This window comes from Alligator mississippiensis, chromosome 15 (assembly GCF_030867095.1).
Source record: "Alligator mississippiensis isolate rAllMis1 chromosome 15, rAllMis1, whole genome shotgun sequence".
NCBI classification, from domain to species: Eukaryota; Metazoa; Chordata; order Crocodylia; family Alligatoridae; genus Alligator; species Alligator mississippiensis.
The window spans coordinates 34,483,641-34,503,913 of NC_081838.1; the positions used below are offsets into that span (position 1 = coordinate 34,483,641).

The 20,273-nt window shown below is 44.6% G+C and overlaps 1 protein-coding gene and 1 pseudogene across 1 annotated transcript; one reads left to right on the forward strand and one right to left on the reverse strand.

Moving 5' to 3' along the window:
- Positions 1 to 4,671: 4,671 nt before the first annotated feature.
- LOC102558438 (olfactory receptor 14I1-like) lies at positions 4,672 to 5,628 on the reverse strand. Its single transcript, XM_059718151.1, has one exon. The coding sequence runs from the start codon at positions 5,626 to 5,628 to the stop codon at positions 4,672 to 4,674; it is 957 nt and encodes a 318-aa protein (XP_059574134.1).
- Positions 5,629 to 17,782: 12,154 nt separating this feature from the next.
- On the forward strand, positions 17,783 to 18,721 carry LOC132245564 (olfactory receptor 6F1-like; annotated as a pseudogene).
- The last annotated feature ends 1,552 nt before the right edge of the window (positions 18,722 to 20,273 follow it).

The following is a 20,273-nucleotide window of genomic DNA, read 5'->3' on the forward strand; positions in this document are numbered from 1 at the left end:
TGGACCAACTGCTGACTACAATTCAAAGGATCTCACTCTGTCTTTTAACTTAGGTCCACTGTTCCTGTGCTTTGCTAGCTACCACATGAGGCTTGGAAGGATTTCCTCCCGCTCCTGTTGCTACTCTCTCCCACAACCCTGCTTTCCTCAGAAACAAAGGCTGTTGGCTGCAGCCCAGGCTAAAGGGTTTTCCCTGTCCACCCAGGGGCATGACAATAACCATATTTGGGAGTAGGAAGAAATTTTCTGCATAGTCACATTCATACAGACTTGCATGGGTGGGGTGGGGGGGAGTCTTTTCTCTGTAGTAGGGGCATAGCTGCCTTATTTGCATCTCATAAATGTGTTTAAAAACCCTTGCAGCAGTAGGATGTGTACAGTCTTCATCCTCCTGCTTTTCCTGTGGGAGATTACAGTGGTTTTAGTGTCTGTGGGCTTGTAGTGTTATGGCAGGGTCACTGCATAGTTTTATTAACAGGTAAGATAACATTTCTTGTGGGGTAGGGATGAACCTGCCTTGAGGATGGGGCTTGACCTCCAGAAGCTGCTTCCAGTCCTAATTGTTTAAGAGTCTGTGATGTATCATATTTGTCTTGTGCATGGGACCATCCCCCAGTCTATTGCCTGGTTTGGACTCTAACTAAGACTTCTCCTGGGAGTGAGACAGTGTTCAGCTGTACAGTTCTGTTTGCTATTTCTTTCTAAGTACCGCAATGGAGGAGAGCACACAAGCCCAGGTGGATACATGTGTGAAAAGGGTAAAAAAAAATGGCATGGCAGCACGTGGTAGATGAGCAGATAAGAGTGACATACAATGACCTTAGCATAGCTGAAAGGTTGAATGATGTACCATGGATGTTACCATGGAAGAACTGAAGAAATGGGGGCAAGGGCTGGGGTGAAGCATCCAAAATACCAGTAACGTAGAGATGTCACTACTTCCCTAACCAGTCTAGTCCGCTTCCTCTCTGGTTCATCAGTGAAGAAGTTCTTTGGATACCCAATCTAAACCTACCATTGGAAGTGTTAAAGGGGGTGGATAAACAATGGTCAGGCATGACCTAGCAATAGCTACACCCCTGTTCTTCTCTGATTATTTCCCATTCCTCTGGTCTCTGCTGTTTGCTGCATGGGATCAGGAAGGATTTTCTTTGCCCTTCCTTTTGCTACACAAGTCACAGGGCTTTTTTTTCTACCACCTCTAGAAGCATTGGGTGTTGGCAGAAACCAAGGTTGGGGATTTTGACTGATATGCCAAAGCTCCTGCTGGGATTAAACCTCCAAGATCACAAGCTAGAATCTTGCCTCACCACTCTGGGTCAGACCAGTCCCTATATTTGGGATCAGGAAGGAATTCCAACTTATGGTTAGGCTGGTAAGAACCATGTTTGTTTGTTTGTTTGTTTGTTTGTTTTCCCCTTCCTCCATAGAAAGGGGTTTCCTTTGAACTTTTATTAACCTGTTAGACAAGCATTTGCTGTGGGTAGCTATGATCCTCCCTCAGGCAGAGGGTTGGAGTAGATGACATCCAGATGTCCCTTCCAGGTCTACTTCCTCTGATTCTGTGAGAAGTGAGGAGGGCTGTCTCCTTCTCCAGCTTCTAGCATTTGTGTTCCGGGTGCTTTCTACAACTACAAGTTTGGGACTTCCCTCACCTTGTTCAAATACCTGAGGAAGCCTGTTTTTTTTCTGCACACCTCTGGATATCAGCCAGCTCCCCGCCGCACTTCAGGTGCATTGTGCCCAGTCCCTTGGACTTGTCCACATGCAGCTTTTCTAACTAGGTCTTAAACTGTTCTTTTGCCAGCGTTGGCTGATCACTTGCTTTCCAAACTGTGCTGCCCAGTGCAGTAGTCTAGGAGCTGGCCTTCCCTGTGAAGACTGAGGTAAAAAAGGCATTGAGTACTTCAGCCATTTCTACATCAGCTAGGAACCTATACTTTCCTTGGTCTTCCTCTTGTTGCTGACATACAAATCCTTCTTTTTACCCCTCATCTCCCTAACTAGCAGAAACCTTTCCAGCATTGTGTGCAGGGGAATCCACAGCTCTCTTGCAAAAAATATACAAGGAAAGCATGACCAAATCTCCCAGCACTTGAGTAATCACTGACACCTACTATCCAGAACCCATTATCACTCCCCTTTCAAAGACTCTCATACCCTCCTTCCGCATCCCAAATAATAAAACCTCAAGAGAACTTTTAAAGCCAGAACAGAGAAAGATCCAGTGATATTCACCTCCAGGGAATATTAGAAATATTGAAGGTATGCACAAGCTGTTGCAGTAGTGCACTAACAAATTATAAGTCCAAGGTCCTTACTGTGCTGCTCCCCATCCTTCCTTTCTTTCTTCAGGATCCTGAACTCAGTCATCTCAAGGTCACAGCTGCCCAAGTTGTCATCCACTACTTTATTCCCCACCAATTCTTCCCTCGTTGTGAGCAGCAGATAAAGAAGAGCAGGGTCCCTAGTTGACTTTTCTAGCACTTGCAGCAGGAAGCTGTCCCCACCACTCTCCAAAAACCTCCTGCATTGCCTGGGCACTGCTGTATTGCCCTCCCAGCACATGTCAGGGTGATTGAAGACCTCCATGAGAACCAGGGCCTATGATTTTTGAAGAAAGTCTCATCCAACACTTCCTCCTGGTCTGGTGGTCAATGGCACACACCCACCACAACTTCTTCCCCGCTCTAACCCTAATTCAAAGATTGTAAATAGGCCTGTCTCCAGTGTCATACTGGAGCTCTGAGCAATCATACAGTTTTGACATAAAGCACAACACCTCCTCCTCTACTCCTTTGCCTTTCCCTCCTGAACAGTTTGTACCCATCCAGGACAGTGCTGCAGTCATGAGAGCTCCCACCGAGTCTTTGTTACTTCAATCATGTCATGCTTTCATGACTGCAGGAAGATTTCTACTTCTTCCTGTTTGTTTCCCATGCTTGGTGCATTCATTTACAGACACCTGAGATCCAATTACCCCACTTTCTCAAGGAGAATGATAAGGCCTTGTCTCTTGCCCCCTGCCCCACTTATGCTTCATGCAGGTCATCCAATTCCCCACTTACTTCAGGGTTTTGATCTCCATCCCATTCACAACCTAGTTTAAAGCCACCCCCTCTCTAGCTTTCTGAGCTGTCTGTGTTGATTCGCTTCTCTCTCTTTGTCAGGTGGATCCCATCTCTTACTAGCAACCCTTTTTCTTCGAACAACCTCCCAGGATTGAAAAAGTCAAAGCCCTTTTGGCAATACAATCTATGCCATCATGCAACAATCTGCAGAATGTATCCAGTCCTGCCTGGGACCAGGCCCATCACTTTGACTGGAAGGACAGATAAGAACATCACCTGCACCCCTATCCCCTTCAACTTTGCACCCAGAGTGCTGTAGTTACCTTTGACTTTGGCAAAGCTTTTCATACAGTCCCTGACACTATTTTCACAAGCAAGCTCAGGAACTATAGTTTGGATGAAGGGACTGCGAGGTGGATTGAAAACTGACTGGATGGTTTGGCTTGAAGTAATCAATGACTCAATGTCTAGCGGGCAGCTGGTATCAAGGGGAGTGCCCCAGGGTTTGGGCCTGGGAGCAGTTTTGTTCAATGTCTTCATCAACAACCTGGGAGATGGGATGGACTGCACCCTCAGCAAGTTTGCAGATGACACCAAGCTGCATGGACAGGGAGATAGATGCACTAGAAGGTAGGGCTAGGAGTCAGAGAGACATCAACAAATTGGAGGACTGGACTAAAGGAAACCACATGAGGTTCAATAGGACATGTGCAAACTCCTGCATGTAGGAAGGAACAATCCCATGCACCAATATAGATGGGGGTTTGACTGGCTAAGCAGCAGCTGTGCAGAAAAGGACCCGGAGTTACAGTTGACAGGGAGATGAATATGAACCAACAGCATGCCCTTGTTGACAAGACAGCTAATAGCATACTACGCTGTATTAGTAGGAACGTAGCCAGCAGACTGAGGGAAGTGATTACTCCCCTCCATTCAGCACTGGTGAGGCCACATCTAGAGTACTGTGTCCAGTTTTGGGCCTCCCATTACAAACAGGTAAAATACAAGGACAACCTAAATCTGGCATCACTACAGTCATGACTTGTACAGGAACACAAGTGTGTAGACACTGAAAAGAAATCATTCCCATCCCTTCAGCATTGTATGAAGGAAAACGCTCAGCTCTCCTGGAAAACCTGTAGGAGGAAAGCATGACTGCAGGAACAAGCACCCAAGTAATCACTGACACCTCCCATCTCAAACATATAATTACTCCGCTTTCAAACAGTCTCATACACTCATTCCACATCTGAAATAATCTAAATTTGAGAAAACTTTCTAATTCAGAATGAAGAAAGAGCCAATGATTTTCTCCAGGAGGGATTATTAGAGATAATGAAGGTATGTACAAGCTGTGGCAACAGTGCAGTAACAAATGACAACATCAGCATCAAAGATAAAATTTAACAGATACTAAAACATTAGCTAGGGTAGAGCGGTATCAGAGACTAACTAATTCAGGGAGATACAAGCTTAAAATTAGACAGAAAAGTTATTTGAAATGGTGTAAAGCTAAAGAAACAGAATGGACATTGGTTCTATAAATCTGTTTTCATAACACAAATGATTGTTTCAATAAAAATGTTCACTAAAACCACAGTCATTGGAGAAAAACTGACATCTTCATCAAAATAAACCACTTCCATCTGATCAATTTCCACAGAGCTGCTTTGATATCCTTGTTTCTCATGCTGTAGATGATCGGATTCATCATTGGTGGGATCACAGAATACAGAACAGACAGTATGAGGTCCAGAGCTGATGGAGACCCAGATGTGGGCTTCACATAGGCAATCACACCAGTGCTACCCAGCAAGGAGACAACAATGATGTGGGGAAGGCAGGTGGAAATTGCTTTATGCCGGCCCTGCTCAGAGGGGATTCTCAGTACACTAATGAATATCTGAATGTAAGACACAAATATAAACACAATGCAACCAAGACATAAACATGCACTAAAGATAAGGATCTGAATTTCACTAGTAAACACCTCTGAGCCAGAGATCCTAAGGAGCTGGGGGACTTCACAGAAGAACTGGTTGATGATGTTGGAGTGGCAGAAGGGCAGCCTAAAGGTGTTCCCCGTGTGCAGGGCAGAGTACAGAAGAGCAGCACTCCAGGCTGTGGCTGCCATTTGCAGACAAGCTCTCCTGTTCATCACTGTTGCATAGTGCAGTGGTTTGCAGATGGCGATGTATCGGTCGTAAGCCATGATGGTGAGGATGGTGAGGTCTGCTGTAATGAAGAAGAAGAAGAAAAAAACTTGGATGACACATCCAGAATAGGAAATCAGCCTGGTGTTCAGTATGGAATTGGCCATGCATTTGGGAACAGTGACAGAGATGGATCCGATGTCGAGGATGGACAGATTGAGGAGGAAGAAGTACATCGGGGTGTGGAGGTGGCTGTCAAAGACTATGAGCATGATAACAAGGAGATTGGCAATCAGGGCTGCCAGGTATATTATTAGAAAACTGGACAAGTGCAAGATCTGCAATTCCAGGCCATCGGAGAACCCTAGAAGTAGGAACTCAGTCACAGTGGTGCAATTGGACATCATCATCCACAGTGCCTTTTGGGATGCCTGTGGAGGGAAAGGGAATGACTCTGGTCAGGAGAGCAAGCAAGAGAAAAACCCCCTATTTCTGCCCACAGGAATACATGACTTGTGAAAACTCCCTTTCAATGATAAATACGGTGGCACTCTAAAAAAAGAAAATCATGAAAAATCAGGGTTCCTAAAGTGTTGCATTTTTTTGTGAACCTTTAAAAAAAAAAAATCAAATAGTGAAGCATTTCAGCCAAAAAGCAGACAGGAAAAGTATTTCTCCAGTACTTTTCCAGAGATCTTGTTACTGCGACTGACTAAACCTTATACATTTCCCACATCTGTGAAAATGGAGAAATTATCAATGCACTATCAGACTGGCATAAACTGAGCTAGCTCCTTTCTAGTCCAAGGGGCCATGTCAGCTCACATGAGGTGTAGGTCCATGGCAGGTCCATGTGACTTGGTGCCCAAAACTGGACCCAGTACTCCAACTCGGCCTAACCAATGCTGCATAAAGGGGAAGTATCACCTCCCTGGACCCGTTTGTCATGCACCTGCTAATGCATGATAAAGTGTGGTTAACTTCATTGATTGCTTCATCACATTGACAACTCATGTTCATCTTGGTATCAACAACAGCTTCGAGATCCTTTTCTGCTGCTGTGCTGCTGCGAAGGTCATCCCCCAGCCTGTAAGCATATTGGTGAATCCTTTTCCCTAGGTGCAGCACTTTGCATTTGTCCTTATTGAACTGCATCCTATTCTGTTCCACCCACTTTCCCAACCTGTCCAGATCCGCCTGGATTTGTTCCCTATCCTTTAATGTGATAGCTTTACCCCACATTGGCCCTTTTCCAGTTCTCTGGGACCTGACCTGAGCACCAAGAGTGCTCAAGCATCCGTGCCAGTGTCTCTCCTCTGACACTAGCAATTCCTTCAGCACCTGTCAATGAAGATCACCCAACCCTGCTGACTTAAACAGGTCCAGCCCTTCCAAGTGTGTCTTCACTAACTGGGTGCTAAGAGTTGGTGGTCTGATATCCCTTTTGTCCCTGTCTATGATCCAATGGGGAGATTTGTCCTGATCTGAGATGAGAAATACAGAGGCAAAAAACTCATTGAAAAGCTCAGTTTCCCCCCCCCCCCCCATCTGTCACTAATTGTTCAAGTTTGTCCTGTAGAGGTCCTATGCTACCCTGACCCTTCTTTTTGCTCCCAATATACCTGAAGAAGGTATTTTATTAAATGGAAGATAAAGATCTTAAATAATTTAAATTATAATTCATTATTCTGTTCCAAATGTTCATCTTTCTTAAAACCCAAACATTATTGAATTATTAAATATATTACTTACTGTACTCATCTTAATGATTTTGTCTTCACACATTAAATCCTTGAATGCCAGGACAGTTTGATTGCTGACCTGCCTCCAATCTCTTGTCCCCCCATCACTGTGCTATCTAGATGCCAGGGGTACAGGTTTCTCTGGGTCATGCACTTCTCACTCTGCGGGAGAACTGAGAGGAGTTGATCCAAAACGATGAGTCCCTGAAGAAGAGCTGGGCGTGCAGCTGACTTGGAGCTTTATTGCAATGAAAGGATTGAAGTTGCAGTCAGTGAGTTGTCTATGTATATGTTGGGAGGTCTTGTGGGACTATTTCCGTAGAGCCCTGCACAGCTCAGAAGCAGAGTCCGTGGGCAAACATGCTGGATTCACAGATATTGAAGCCAGAAGGACTGTCCATAGTCTCTCATTGGACCTACTGCTGACCACATGTCAAAGGATCTCGCTGTGGCTTGTAACAAGTTGCGTCTATCAGTGGGCCAATGTGTCTAGGCTTTTCTAGTTGCAACATGGGGACAGGATTAAATTTTCCCCCTCCTGTTGCTAAGGGTGTCGGGGCCCCCCTCTCATGACAAACCTGCAATCCTCAGCTGCACTGGGGTTTGGCTGCAGCCCAGGGTAAAGGGTTTTCCCTGTCCCCCCAGGGACCTGCCAGTCACCACATTTGGGAGCCAGAAGGAAGTTTAGTACAGAGTCAGATGGGCAGAAACTTGCGGGGGAAGAAGAGTCATTTCTCTGTAATTGGGGGGGGGGGGTGGCTGCCTTCTTTGTATATCCTGAATGTGTTTAAAAACACTTGCAGGAGCAGGACACTGACAGTCTTTGTCTCCTTTTACCTGCAGCTGATTGTGGTAGGGTTAGTGTTTGTGGGCAAAATAGCTTAGTGTGGGCAATATTGCTTATGGGCAATGTAGTGTGAGAGGGTGACTGCTGCATAGTTTTAGAACCAGTTTAAACAAGGTTGCATATGTGATAGTTTGGATAGGTGAGATTGTGCCCTGAGAAGGAAGCTGGACCTCCAGAAGCTGCTTCCGGTCCTACTTTTCTATTTGAGTGTAAAGCAAGCAACTGACTGGGGAACGGTTCCATGCTCAAGGCAAGTGTAATAAATTACAGGCGGGTGTTGGGTAGAAAGAGAGGGACCAATGAAATGGTAGCATGTGGTAGATGAGCAGATGAGGCTGACACATACTGACCTTAGCTTGCGGGAAAAGTGCAATGATTTCCACATACATGTTAACATTGGAGGTCTGAAGAAATGGGGGCAAGGGCCAGAGGTAAGCAGGACAAAGCTGAGTAGAGATGGGGAGAAGAGAGAAAATCCAAAACACCAATAAAGTAGGTTCAAATTCGTTATCAGGAGAACGTCTTCACTGATGGACCAATGGGACAGTGGACTAGACTGATTAGGGATGTTGTGCAATCTCCAACATTGGAGGTGTTCAAGGGGATGGATAAGCATTGGTCTGGCATGATCTAGGAATAGCTACATCCATGTTCGTCTCTGGTTATTTCCAGTCCCCCTGGTCTTTGCTGTTTGCTGCACAGGATAAGGAAGGATTTTCTCCCCTCTCCTTTTGCTACATGAGTCATGGGGTGGGAGGTTTCTTCTACCTTTAAAAGCATTGGGTGTTAACTGAAATCAAGGTTGGGGATTTTGACTGATATGCCAAATCTCCTGCTCAGACTAAACCCCCTAGATCATGAGCTAAAGTCTTGCCCCACCACTCTAGGTCAAACAAAACCCTATACTTGGGATCGGGAAAGAATTTCAACTTATGGTTAGATTCATAGATCTTACCTATCATATGGATAGGTAAGATTCAGGTTCCCCCCCCCCCACCCCCCACCCCTTCCTCCATGTCTATCTGGCAGCCAGAATCAAGTGGAGTGCTCCAGGGGTTGGGTCCGGAACCATTTTTTTTTTCAATATCATTGTCGACAGCTGGGAAGATGGCAGAGAGTGCACCATGAGCAAGTCTGCAGGTGACACCAAGCTGGGGGAGTAATAGATATGCTTGAGGGCAGGGCTATGATTCAGAGAGACTGTGACAAATTGGAGGATTGGAGCAAACACAATCTCATGAGGTTCAGTAACAACAAGTGCAAAATCCTGCATGTAGCATGGAACAATCCTATGCACTGTTACAGACTGGGGACTGACTGGCTAAGTATCAGGACATAGGGGTTAAAGTGGATCAGAAGGTGAATATGAGCCAGCACTGTGCCATTGTTGCAAAAAAGGCCATGGCAATTGTGCCGCATTAGCAGGAGCATAACCAGAAGATCAAAGGAAGTGATTCTTCCCCCATGTTTGGCACTGGTGAGAGCACATCTGGAGTTCTGTGTCCAGCTTTTGGCCTCCCACTACTGAAAGGTTGTAGACAGACTGGAGAGAGTCTAATGGAGGGCAGGAAAAATGGATAAGGGGCCAGGTTACATGAGTTATGAGGAGAGGCTGAAGGAACTGGGCTTATTTAGTTTGGAGAAGAGAAGACCAAGATGGTGTTTAATAGCAGCCTGCAACTCCCTCAAGGGTGGTTACAAAGAGGATGGAGCCCTATTGTTCTCCATGGTAGCAGATGATTGAACAAGGAGCAATGGTCTTGAGTTCAGTTTAGATATTAGGGAAAAAAAAATCTTATCAGGAGGGCAGTAAAGCACTGGAACAGGCTACCCAGAAAGGTGGTGGAAGCTCCATCCTTGGAGGTTATGAGCACCAAGATAGACAAAGTCTTGAGTGACATGATCAAGTTTATAGCGGCCCTGCTTTGAGGAGTGTGTTGGATATGATGATCTCCTGAGGTCCATTCCAACCCTTATTTTCTATGACCCTAAGATTAGTCTTTGGTTTAGAGCAGTGTTAGCTACAGGGAAAACATCCCTCAGAGTTTTACAACACCACTCCTCTCATATAATGATAGAAACATAGAAAATTAGGGATGGGAGGGACTTCAGGGCGTCATCTAGTCCAGCATTGGGTGTTGGCTGAAATCAAGCTTGGGGATTTTGAATGATATGCCGAAGCTCCTGCTCAAACTAAAGCCCCAAGATAATGAGCTAGGGAGTCTTGCCCCACCACTCTGGGTCAGACAAATCCCTATACCTGCAGTCAAAGAAAGACTGTCTCCAGTTGGATCATGCTAACCATGGCTTGGTGTAGCCCGGTCTTAAGAACTTCCAAGGAAGGAAATTCTACTACCTCTCTACCTTTCAGCTCGAGGCAGACTTCTCCTTGTTTGTTTTTTGTATGAAAACCATGTTGTCTGAACTAGCTTCAAATTGCCCAACAGTATGAGTCAGTATGAGTCAAACTAACCGATTAATAACTTTCAAAATTCCCTTTTGGGTGTCAATTCTGGACAATTACCTAAACTCTCAGAAGTAATTAACTTCAGCTGATATTTTTATTTATTTATTTATTTTTCTTTTTGAGGATGCTGTCCTCTGGGGAATTCTGGGAAATGTTGATTATTTTTTCTGATTTGAAAGAAAAACACATTTCATACCTTGCCAGATCTCCCATGGAATACAAGTCCCAAATTTTGATACAGTTGTACAGTAGCAGATTGTGGTCTCTACTGAGTTTTCTTTTACATCCATTCTAAACAAGGTCACACTATTTGCATTATTGGAGCTCTTGGCATAAGCTGCTTGTTGGAAAGATGAAAGTATCCGCTACCGGTCCTGAAAGGATTTAGGGACTAGCAGCCTGAACGTCATTTGTGCTTGACTTAGTTAAACCTGGGGATGTTGGCAGCTGATTTAAGTACCTACAGCTTTCCTATAGTGGAATAAAACAACAACTAGTATCCAGCATCACTACAGTCATGACGTGCACAGGAGCTCTAGTGTGTACACACTTACAACAAATCATTTCCATCTCTTCAGGGTTGTGTGGAGGAAAACCCTCAGTGCTCTTGCAGAACTGTACAGGAAAACATGACTGAAAGTCCAGGAACCTGAGGAAAGACTGACACCCACTATCTAAACCCCATTATCACTTGCTTTTAAATATTCTCATACCCTCCTTCCAGATCTGAAATAATCAAACCTAAAGAAAACTTTTTAACCCAGACAAGAGAAAGATCCAGTGATATTCTCCACCAAGGCATCTAATAAATATTTAAGGTTCGTAAAAGCTGTTGCAACGGTGCACTAAGAAATGATAATATCAGCATCAAAGTTAAAAATTAACAGATACAAAAAGATTATTGAGAACAGAGTGGATATTAAAGACTAACTAGTTCAGTGAGATATAGGGTGAAAATTAGATAGAAAGGTTATTTAAAATGGTGTAAACCTAAAGAAGCACAAGTGACATTAGTTAACTAAATCTGTATGAATAACAGAGTTGATTGTTTCTATAAAAACTCCACTACTGACACCGGTGGAGTTGTTTAGTATTAAAACAGCTCAGTTTCTATAAAAATGTTCAGTGGAACCACAGACACTGGAGAATAACTGACATCTTCATCACAATAAATCACTTCCATCTCATCAGTTTCCACAGTGCTGATTTGATGTCCTTGTTTCTCATGCTGTAGATGACCGGATTCATCATTGGTGGGATCATAGAATAGAGAACAGACAGCATGAGGTCCAGAGCTGATGGAGACCCAGATGTGGGCTTCACATAGGCAATCATCGCAGTGCTACCCAGCAAGGAGGCAACAATGAGGTGGGGAAGACAGGTGGAAACTGTTTTATGCCAGCCCTGCTCAGAGGGGATTCTCAATACAGTAGTGAATATCTGAATATAAGACGTAAATGTAAACTCAATACAAACAAGACCTAAACATACTCCAAAGAAAAAAATCTGAATTTCACTAGTAAACACCTCTGAGCAGGAGATCATAAGGAGCTGGGGGACTTCACAGAAGAACTGGTTGATGATGTTGGAGTGGCAGAAGGGCAGCCTAAAGGTGTTCCCCATGTGCAGGGCACAGTACAGAAGAGCAGCGCTCCAGGCCATGGCTGCCATTTGCAGACAAGCTCTCCTGTTCATCACTGTTGCATAGTGCAGTGGTTTGCAGATGACGATGTATCAGTTGTAAGCCATAATGGTGAGGATGGAGAGGTCTGCTGCAATGAAAAAGACGATGAGAAAAACTTGGGTGACACATCCAGAATAGAAAATCAGCCTGGTGTTCAGTATGGAATTGACCATGGATTTGGGGACAATGACAGAGATGGATCCAATGTCTAGGATGGACAGATTGAGGAGGAAGAAGTACATTGGGATGTGGAGGTGGCTGTCAAAGGCTATGAGCATGATAATAAGGAGATTTCCAATCAGGGCTGCCAGGTATATTATTAGAAAACTGGCCAAGTGCAAGATCTGCAATTCCAGGCCATCGGAGAACCCCAGGAGTAGAAACTCAGTCACAGTGGTGCAATTGGACATCATCATCCACATTGCCTTTTGGGATGCCTGTGGATAGGAAAGGGAATGACTGTGTTAGGAGAAGAGGAAGCAAGAGAAAAAACACCTTTTTCCTGGCCACAATTCTCCATGACTTGATTGTTTTAGAGGTCCACCTGATTTTCAGTTGAAAAGGAGTTTTCTGATAGAAATCAGGGTTCCCAAAGTGACAATATTATTCATGATACGTTAAAAAATGTGCATAATTGTGGCATGTCATCAAAAAAGTGGGCAGGAAAAGTATTTTATCAGAGCTTTTGCTGACACCTTGTGACTGCCACTCACTAGTGCTCATAAATTCCCTCGTCTGTGAAAGGGGAGAAGTTGTCAGTGCACTATCACACTGGCATAAACTGTTCCAGCTCCTTCCTAGTCCAAGGGGCCATGTCAGTTCACATCAGGTGCAGGTCTATTGCAAGTCCATGTAACTTGGGAAAAGGGAATAATTACAACCCCAGATCCTATCAATTCATGAATGCTGGTTCCTGAATCTTACCCATGGGCAGCTGAGCAAGGAATTAGAAGTCAAAAAGGTCATCCCATAGTATTTCCATTTTCCTAGGGACATAGATTCCAGACACAACCAGCATCTTAAGCTCTAAGTCACCTGGGAAGATTGCAATCAAATGGCTGGCAGGATGTGCACAAGGCTGTGTGTTCAAACTGGCTTCAAGTCTCAGCAATATATAAGCATGGGTTGTCAACATCCCTGCATGGTCTCTACATTTTGTAAGTCATGTATTTCAAAGATATTTGACCTTTTCTCTATGTGTTTAGTCTGAAAATCTTCAGTGGCCAGCAAACTAGATGACTCTTGGTACTTCAGGGGTTACTGATAAACAGGGAGACATGTTAGCAGGGCAGCTCCAAGCCCAAGGCAGGTTGTGATGCACAGGGCAGCTCTGCCTGCCATGCTGCTGACCTGTGGTCATGGCTATTTCCCCACTCCACAAAGGCAGTGCCTTGGGCTGCTATCCTGGTTCCCCGCTCAGTTATATTGCTGTAGAATAGGTAAAAATTTCAGGACAGAAATATGCCATTTTTCATATGAATACCTATATGCATACTTTTTATGACAACTGTCAAAATTTTATTAAATGGAGAATAAAGTTCTGAAATAATTTTAAATTTAATTCATTATAATTTGTATAAAAGATCCTCTCTTTTAAAACCCAAACATTATTGAATTGAATATATTACTTACTGTGCTCATTTTAATTGTTTTGTCTTCATTTTCCTATGTTAAATCCTAGGGCAGCTTGATTACTGACCATCTACTCCTGCCTCCAATCTCTCCCCCCCCCCCCCCGATCACTGTGCTACCTAGATGCCAGGGGTACAGGTTTCTCAGGGTCGTGCACTCTTTACTGTGCCGAAGAACTGAGAGGAGGTGATCCAAAACGATAAGTCCCTGAAGAAGAGCTGGGCGTGCAGCTGACTTGGAGCTTTACTGCAATGAAGGGACTGAAGTCACAGTCAATGAGTTGTCTATGTATATGGTGGGAGGTCTTGTGGGACTATTTCCCTAGAGCCCTGCACAGCTCAGAAGCAGAGTCCATGGGCAAACATGCTGGATTCACAGATATTGAAGCCAGAAGGACTGTCTCTCACTGGACCTACTGCTGACCACATGTCAAAGGATCTCGCTGTGGCTTGTAACAAGCTGCGTCTATCAGTGGGCCAATGTGTCTCAGCTTGTGTAGTTGCAACGTGGGGACAAGAGGATTTTTTTCCCCCTCCTGTTGCTAATGGTGTCAGGGCCCCGCCTCTCACGACAACCCTGCCTTCCTCAGCAGCATGGGGTGCTGGCTGCAGCCAAGGGTAAAGGGTTTTCCCTGTCCCCCCAGGGATATGCCAATTACCATATTTGGGAGCAGGAAGGAAGTTTACTGTACAGACATGTGGGTAGAGACTTGTGGGGGATGAGGGTCCTTTCTCTTTAATGGGGCGGGGGTGTTGCCTTCTTTGTATATCCTGTGTTGTAGCGGTGTGAAAGGGTGACTGCATACTTTTAGAAACAGTTTAGAAAAAAGTTTTGTATGGGGTAGTTTGGATAGGAATAATCATGCCTTGTACAGGGGGCTAGACCTCCAAACGCTGCTTCCAGCCTAATTTTCTATTAGTCTACAATTTATCACATTTGTCTTGTACATGGCACCATCCCTGGTCCATTTCTGAGTTTTGATTGCCAAGCCTGTCCTGTAGGGGCCCCACATTATCAGGTGCCTTCTTGTCACTCCCTATGTACTTGAAAAGGGACTTTTTGTTATCCTTAATTCTGGTCACCAGCCCTAGCTCCATCTCTGCCTTGGCCTTCCTGACCACCTCCCTGCAATCACGAGCAACAGAGGTGTCATTCTCCTTCATGACAGCCCCTTCCTTCCACTGATTGTATGCCATCTTTTCTACCCTTAGGCCTGAAGTAGATGACATCCCGGTGTCCCTTCCAGGTCTACTATCACTGATTCTGTGAGAAGTGAGGAGGGCTGTCTCCATCTCCGGCTTCTAACATTTGTGGTCTGGGTGCTTTCTACAACTACAAGTGTGGGACTTCCCTCACCTTGTTCATATACCTGAGGAAGCCTGTTCTTTTCTGCACACCTCTGGATATCAGCCAACTCCTCTCCGCATTTCAGGTGCCTTGTGTCCAGCCCCTCAGACTTGTACAGATGCAGCTTTTCTAAGTAGCTCTTAAACTGATCTCTTGCCAGTGTTGGCTGCTCACTTGCTCTCCAAACTGTGCTGACCGGTGCAGTAGTCTGGGAGCTGACCTTCCCTGTGAACACTGAGGTAGAAAAGGCATTGAGCACTTCAGTCATTTCCACATCATTGGTCACTAGGTTGCCTCCCATGTTCAGCTAGGAACCCATACTTTCCTTCAGCTTCCTCTTGTTGCTGACATACTTGTACAAATCCTTCTTGTTACCCCTCATGTCCCTAACTAGCAGAAACTTCAGCTCTCTTTGCCCTTCCTGTTTTCGTCCCTGCATGCCTGAGAAATACTCTCATACTCCTCCCTAGTCATTGATCTAAGTGTACTCTTCTTGCAGCTTCCTTTGGTGGTCACTGAAGAGTTCACTGCTGAGCCATGCTGGTCTTCTGCCATACTTGCCAGCTTCCATGTACATCGGGATGGTTTGTCTCAGTGCTCTCAGTAAGGTTGCCTTAAAACAAAGCCAGCTCTCCTGGGCCGCTTCCCCCTCAGATAGGCCTCCCAGGGCATCCAGACCAGGAGTTCCCTGATGGAGTCAAAGTCTGTTTTCCCTATTCCACTTTTCCCCATCCTTCCTTTCCTCAGGATCCTGCCATCAATCATCTCATAGGCATTGCTGCTCCAGTTGCCATCCTCCACCTAATCCCCCACCACTTCTTCCCCGTGTCTAACCAGCATATCAGGAAGAACACAGCCCCTAGTTGGTCTCTCCAACACTTGCTCCAGGAATTTCGCAGCAACATTTTCCAGAAACTTCCTGAATTGCCTGTGTGCTACTGTATTGCCCTCCAAGCAGATGTCAGAGTGAAAGAAGTTCCCCATGAGAACCAGGGCTTGTGATCAGGAAACATCTCTTAGGTGTTTGAGGAAAACATAATGCACCTCTTGCTTATGGTCTGGGGGTCTAGAGCAGACCCCCGCCATGATGTCACCCTTCTTGATCCCTATAAAAATTCAAAAGTAAGTTTCTACGGATATTTTCATCACCTATATCATTTTCTTTTCCTTTAAATTCTGCCAAGGGCTGGACTCTTTTAATAATAATAATTATTATTATAAACAACAACACTTGTTTCAACATAGCTACATTGATTCGTACCAACTGAATGTGCAATGTATTAATCTCAAGACAGCTGAACTAAACTTCTATAATATTTTTTGTCTTTGGGCTAAGTGTCCATTTCTATTTAGTTTAGGCTTGTCAAAAGAACTTAAAAGAACCAGGTATCAAATTCTCATAAAATGTCAAGAGCATTCAGGTGCTTAACTCTCTTAGGACTCTTTGAAAGCCTCAAACTTAACTTTAGCCTCTTTCTTTCTCTCCACACATGCATACATTCACCCCTTTCTTTTGACACCCTTTGCCTGCATATGTGTATGCACGTGTATTTTCATTTCCCCTCTGGTTTTCACTCTCTCTCTATTTAATTGTAGGTATAATTTCTATGTTTATCTATACTAAACAGATATATCAGTTCCCCGTTCCCAAGTGATTTGTTCCAGCTTGCCATCCTTAAGCAACTGTGGCTATCCCAATTTTAAGTGTATATTATTCTCTATAACCATATAGCTTTCTGTTTCTGCAATGGTGAAAGTAGGTCACACCCATTCTACACAGGCTTTCCCTTTTCTGAAAAGCACTTTAACAAGTTTTCATTCTTCTTCACACTGACTCCAAACCTAATTTATGAGACTGAAGTTTTCCCCTCTGTGAACCTGAATGAATGAAACAGAAAAGGATATTTTATCAAGGAAGTCCAAGGGAATTTAGTAATCATCTTCTCACTGATTCCTGAGAACTGAGCACAGTGCAAATTGCCTGTCCAGCTGACAGCCTGCTTTTGGCTTTTGGGGAAGCTGAAGTTTAGGGGGACAGATGATGATGGTAGGGCCCAACCCTGCTCTTGCCCTGGTTTCTCTAGTAGAAGCTTAGTTCCTGTGTGCACTGTGAGAAGGGCCAAGGAGCTAGTTTGCAGCTTGTTGGGACAAGTAAGGGTTAATTCCTGTCTCCAAATCTGTAAATAAGGATGGGGAAGGGTGCATTCTGGGATGCTGGAAGACAGCAGTATCTCCATGGGGCAGGCACATGTTTGATGTTCCTGTCAAAGATACTACAATCCCAAGATAAACATCAGTCAAAAAAGCACAATTTTGCATCTTTTCTCTTCTGCTGTCAAATGGCTTGAATGTGCCTCTGCTTACACTTTGGGATGTTGGAAATGGGTTTGGAATCACAAAACCTGAATGTGTGCCAAGGGCATAAGTTGCAGCTTTTGAAGGTAGGCTTGACTTTCAGATAGCAGCATTTTTGAAAACGAGGACACTTTCTAAAATGTATTGAACTGGTCACTCAATATCATCATCATCATCGCCATCATCGTCAAAAAAAAAACAAAAACAAAAAACAAACAAACAAACAACCAATTCAGTTCTTTTAAAACTCTCTCCCTATGATTGTTGCAGTGTTATATGAGCTGCTGGGGGAGCCCGAGTCGCATTGAGTCATGTCTAGAGATTATAACAGAGGAGAGAACAATAGATGACAGTGTTTCATAAGCTTGTTCCAAAAGGATATATATATATTTAATGAGTATGTAATTGAATATATTTCACAACATCTAGCAACATATTGGATGATATTCAGTTCTATCCCTTACTGTGTCTTGTGACCTGATGGATGAATTTTACAGGCAGTGCAGACAGGGGGAACCAGAACAGTCTGTACATTTTCATCCTCCAAGGATTCCCTGGCAATTATGATTTTCAGATCTCCCTCTTCATGCTCTTCCTCTTCATGTACATCCCGACAGTGACAGCAAATGTCCCCATCATACTCTTAGTGAGAACTCACCCACAACTACACACAACCATGTATTGGTTTCTCTGCAACCTCTCTTTCCTGGAAATATGGTACACAACAGCTTGTGTCCCTAAAGCCCTGGGAGTCCTCTTGGAGAAAAGTCAAGCAATCTCCTTCCTTAGCTGCCTCCTACAGATATACTTTGTTTTCTCCCTGGGTGTACAGAGTATTTCCTCCTGGCTGTCATGGCCTATGACCAGTATTTGGCCATATGCTACCTACTGCACTATAGCTCCATTATGAATGGCACCTTGTCTGCTCAGCTGGCTCTTGGCTCTGTGGCTTTCGAGCTATTTCTGCTCCAGCATATTTGGTCTCCAGGCTGTCCTTCTGTGGACGTAATATCATTAATCATTTCTTTTGTGACATAGCCCCAAGGATAGTTCTCTCCTGCACCGACACACAGTCAGTGGAGCTGATGGCCTTCATCATCTCATTCATTGTCATGCTGGGCTCACCCGCAATAACTCTGGTATGCTACATTTACATCATCTCCACCATATTGAGCGTCCCCCATCAGCCAAAGATTGCCAAAAGACCTTTTCTACTTGTTCTTCTCATCTGATTGTCATGATTATCTGGTATGGCTCCACCATTTCCCTGCATGTCAAGCCTTCCATAAAGGAATCACTCGATTTGACCAAAACTGTCCATGTACTAAACACTATTGTCACTCCAGTGCTGAACCCCTTTATCTATGCTTTGAGGAACAAAAAGCTGAAGGATGCTTTGAGAAAATTGGTCAGTGCAGCATGACTCATTCTCAAAAAAATGTTACTCTCAGTAGATAACCAATATCCTGTTTGATGACATTTTTATTGTCCAAGTGCTGATATCCCTTATTCTCAGAAGTCACTATGACCTCAGCGTGCTAGAAAGAGGATGTCACGCCTGGGGAGGTTGGGTCCTGTAGAACTGGGCTCCATTTCCAAGCCTATCGCAGAGGAAGTCTGTGACCTGGTCAAGCTGCTTCAGTTCTCTGTGCCTGTTTTGCCATCCAAAAGCTAGAGTTAATGGTGCTGAATTCATTTTCTTAAAGCTTTCTGGACTCTACTGAGGAAAAGTGTCTGATTTTGTTATGATCTCCCTTTAGCTCCCCTGAAAATCCAATCCATTGTCATTATTACTGTCAAGGTAGCGAGTGCTCTGGTTACCCACAGCTGTCATGTTCCTATCTATCAAATAACTGGAAGACAGTGTAACTACTGGCTCATATATTTAAAAGTAATGGAGGCTCGTTTAAACATTCAGTCCAACTACTGAGTAAATATCAAGCATGGTAAACAATAAATAAATCTGTGATTTGGAAATAATATTGAGGGCTAAGGACCAAAGTTACACACAGACCGGTTTAATGGATCAGAAACTGGTTTAAACCTGTAACAGAACATAAGTGCAGTGCACATAAACCAGTTTCAAAATGGCCCAAACCAGTTTGAGATAAACCTGGTTGAATGCAATATCAGATTTAACTGGTGGAGCTCAAACAGGTTTATGCAATTTCTGTCCCAAACCTCTTCCTGGTTTAAGTTAAACCAGAATCCCCCAGCATCCCAGCATGCTCTCTGGGCTGAATTGTGCTCTCCCTCTCTGCTCCAGCCAAGCAGGGCTGTCCTGCCCCTTTGCTCCCCAGTCAGAGCAGGGACAGGCAGGGGCAGGGGCCTGGCCAGATGCTGGCCCAGGAAGGGAGCAGGGGAGAATTTTATTCCACTTCTCCCTCCCCTGTCCCACCAGCAGGACCAGCCAGGCATTTCTCTCTTGCTGCTCCAGTGGGAGGGGCCTGGCCAGGCCCAGCAGTAGACTGGAGTGACCTGGCCAGGGAGGGGGTTTAATTCCTCCCTGGCCTACCAGCATGGACCTGAGCCAGGGTCCACCAGGCACTCCCCCCTTGCTACTGCAGTGCCAGGTGTGGGGGCATGGCCAGGCCTGTTCCAGACTTGTTCCAAAGAACAAGTGGTATGGCACAATCTGTCCCTTACTGTGACATTGATATCATACATATACAATACTTCTTTCACTTCTTCCTCTCATCCACCTGGCACTGGGACCCTCGGGGTTACTAGGAATAACAGCCACATACTAAGGGAGAGTAGATTTAGATTGGATATCAGGAAGAAATTCTTTATGGTGAGGGTTGCCAAAATATGGAAAATTGCTTGCAAGGCAGGTGGTGCTTTCCCCTACCTTGGAGGTGTTCAAAAAAGATTAGACAGGCACCCAGCTGGGGTTATTTAACCTCCACGCTCTTTCCTGCCTAGAGCAGGGGGTAGGAATCGATGATCTACAAGGTCTCTTCCGACCCTAGAAA

What these genes read in the sequence shown, in the direction of transcription:
- LOC102558438 (XM_059718151.1), bottom strand. Translation starts at nt 5,628, where the DNA reads ATGTCCAATTGCACCACTGTGACTGAGTTCCTACTTCTAGGGTTCTCC.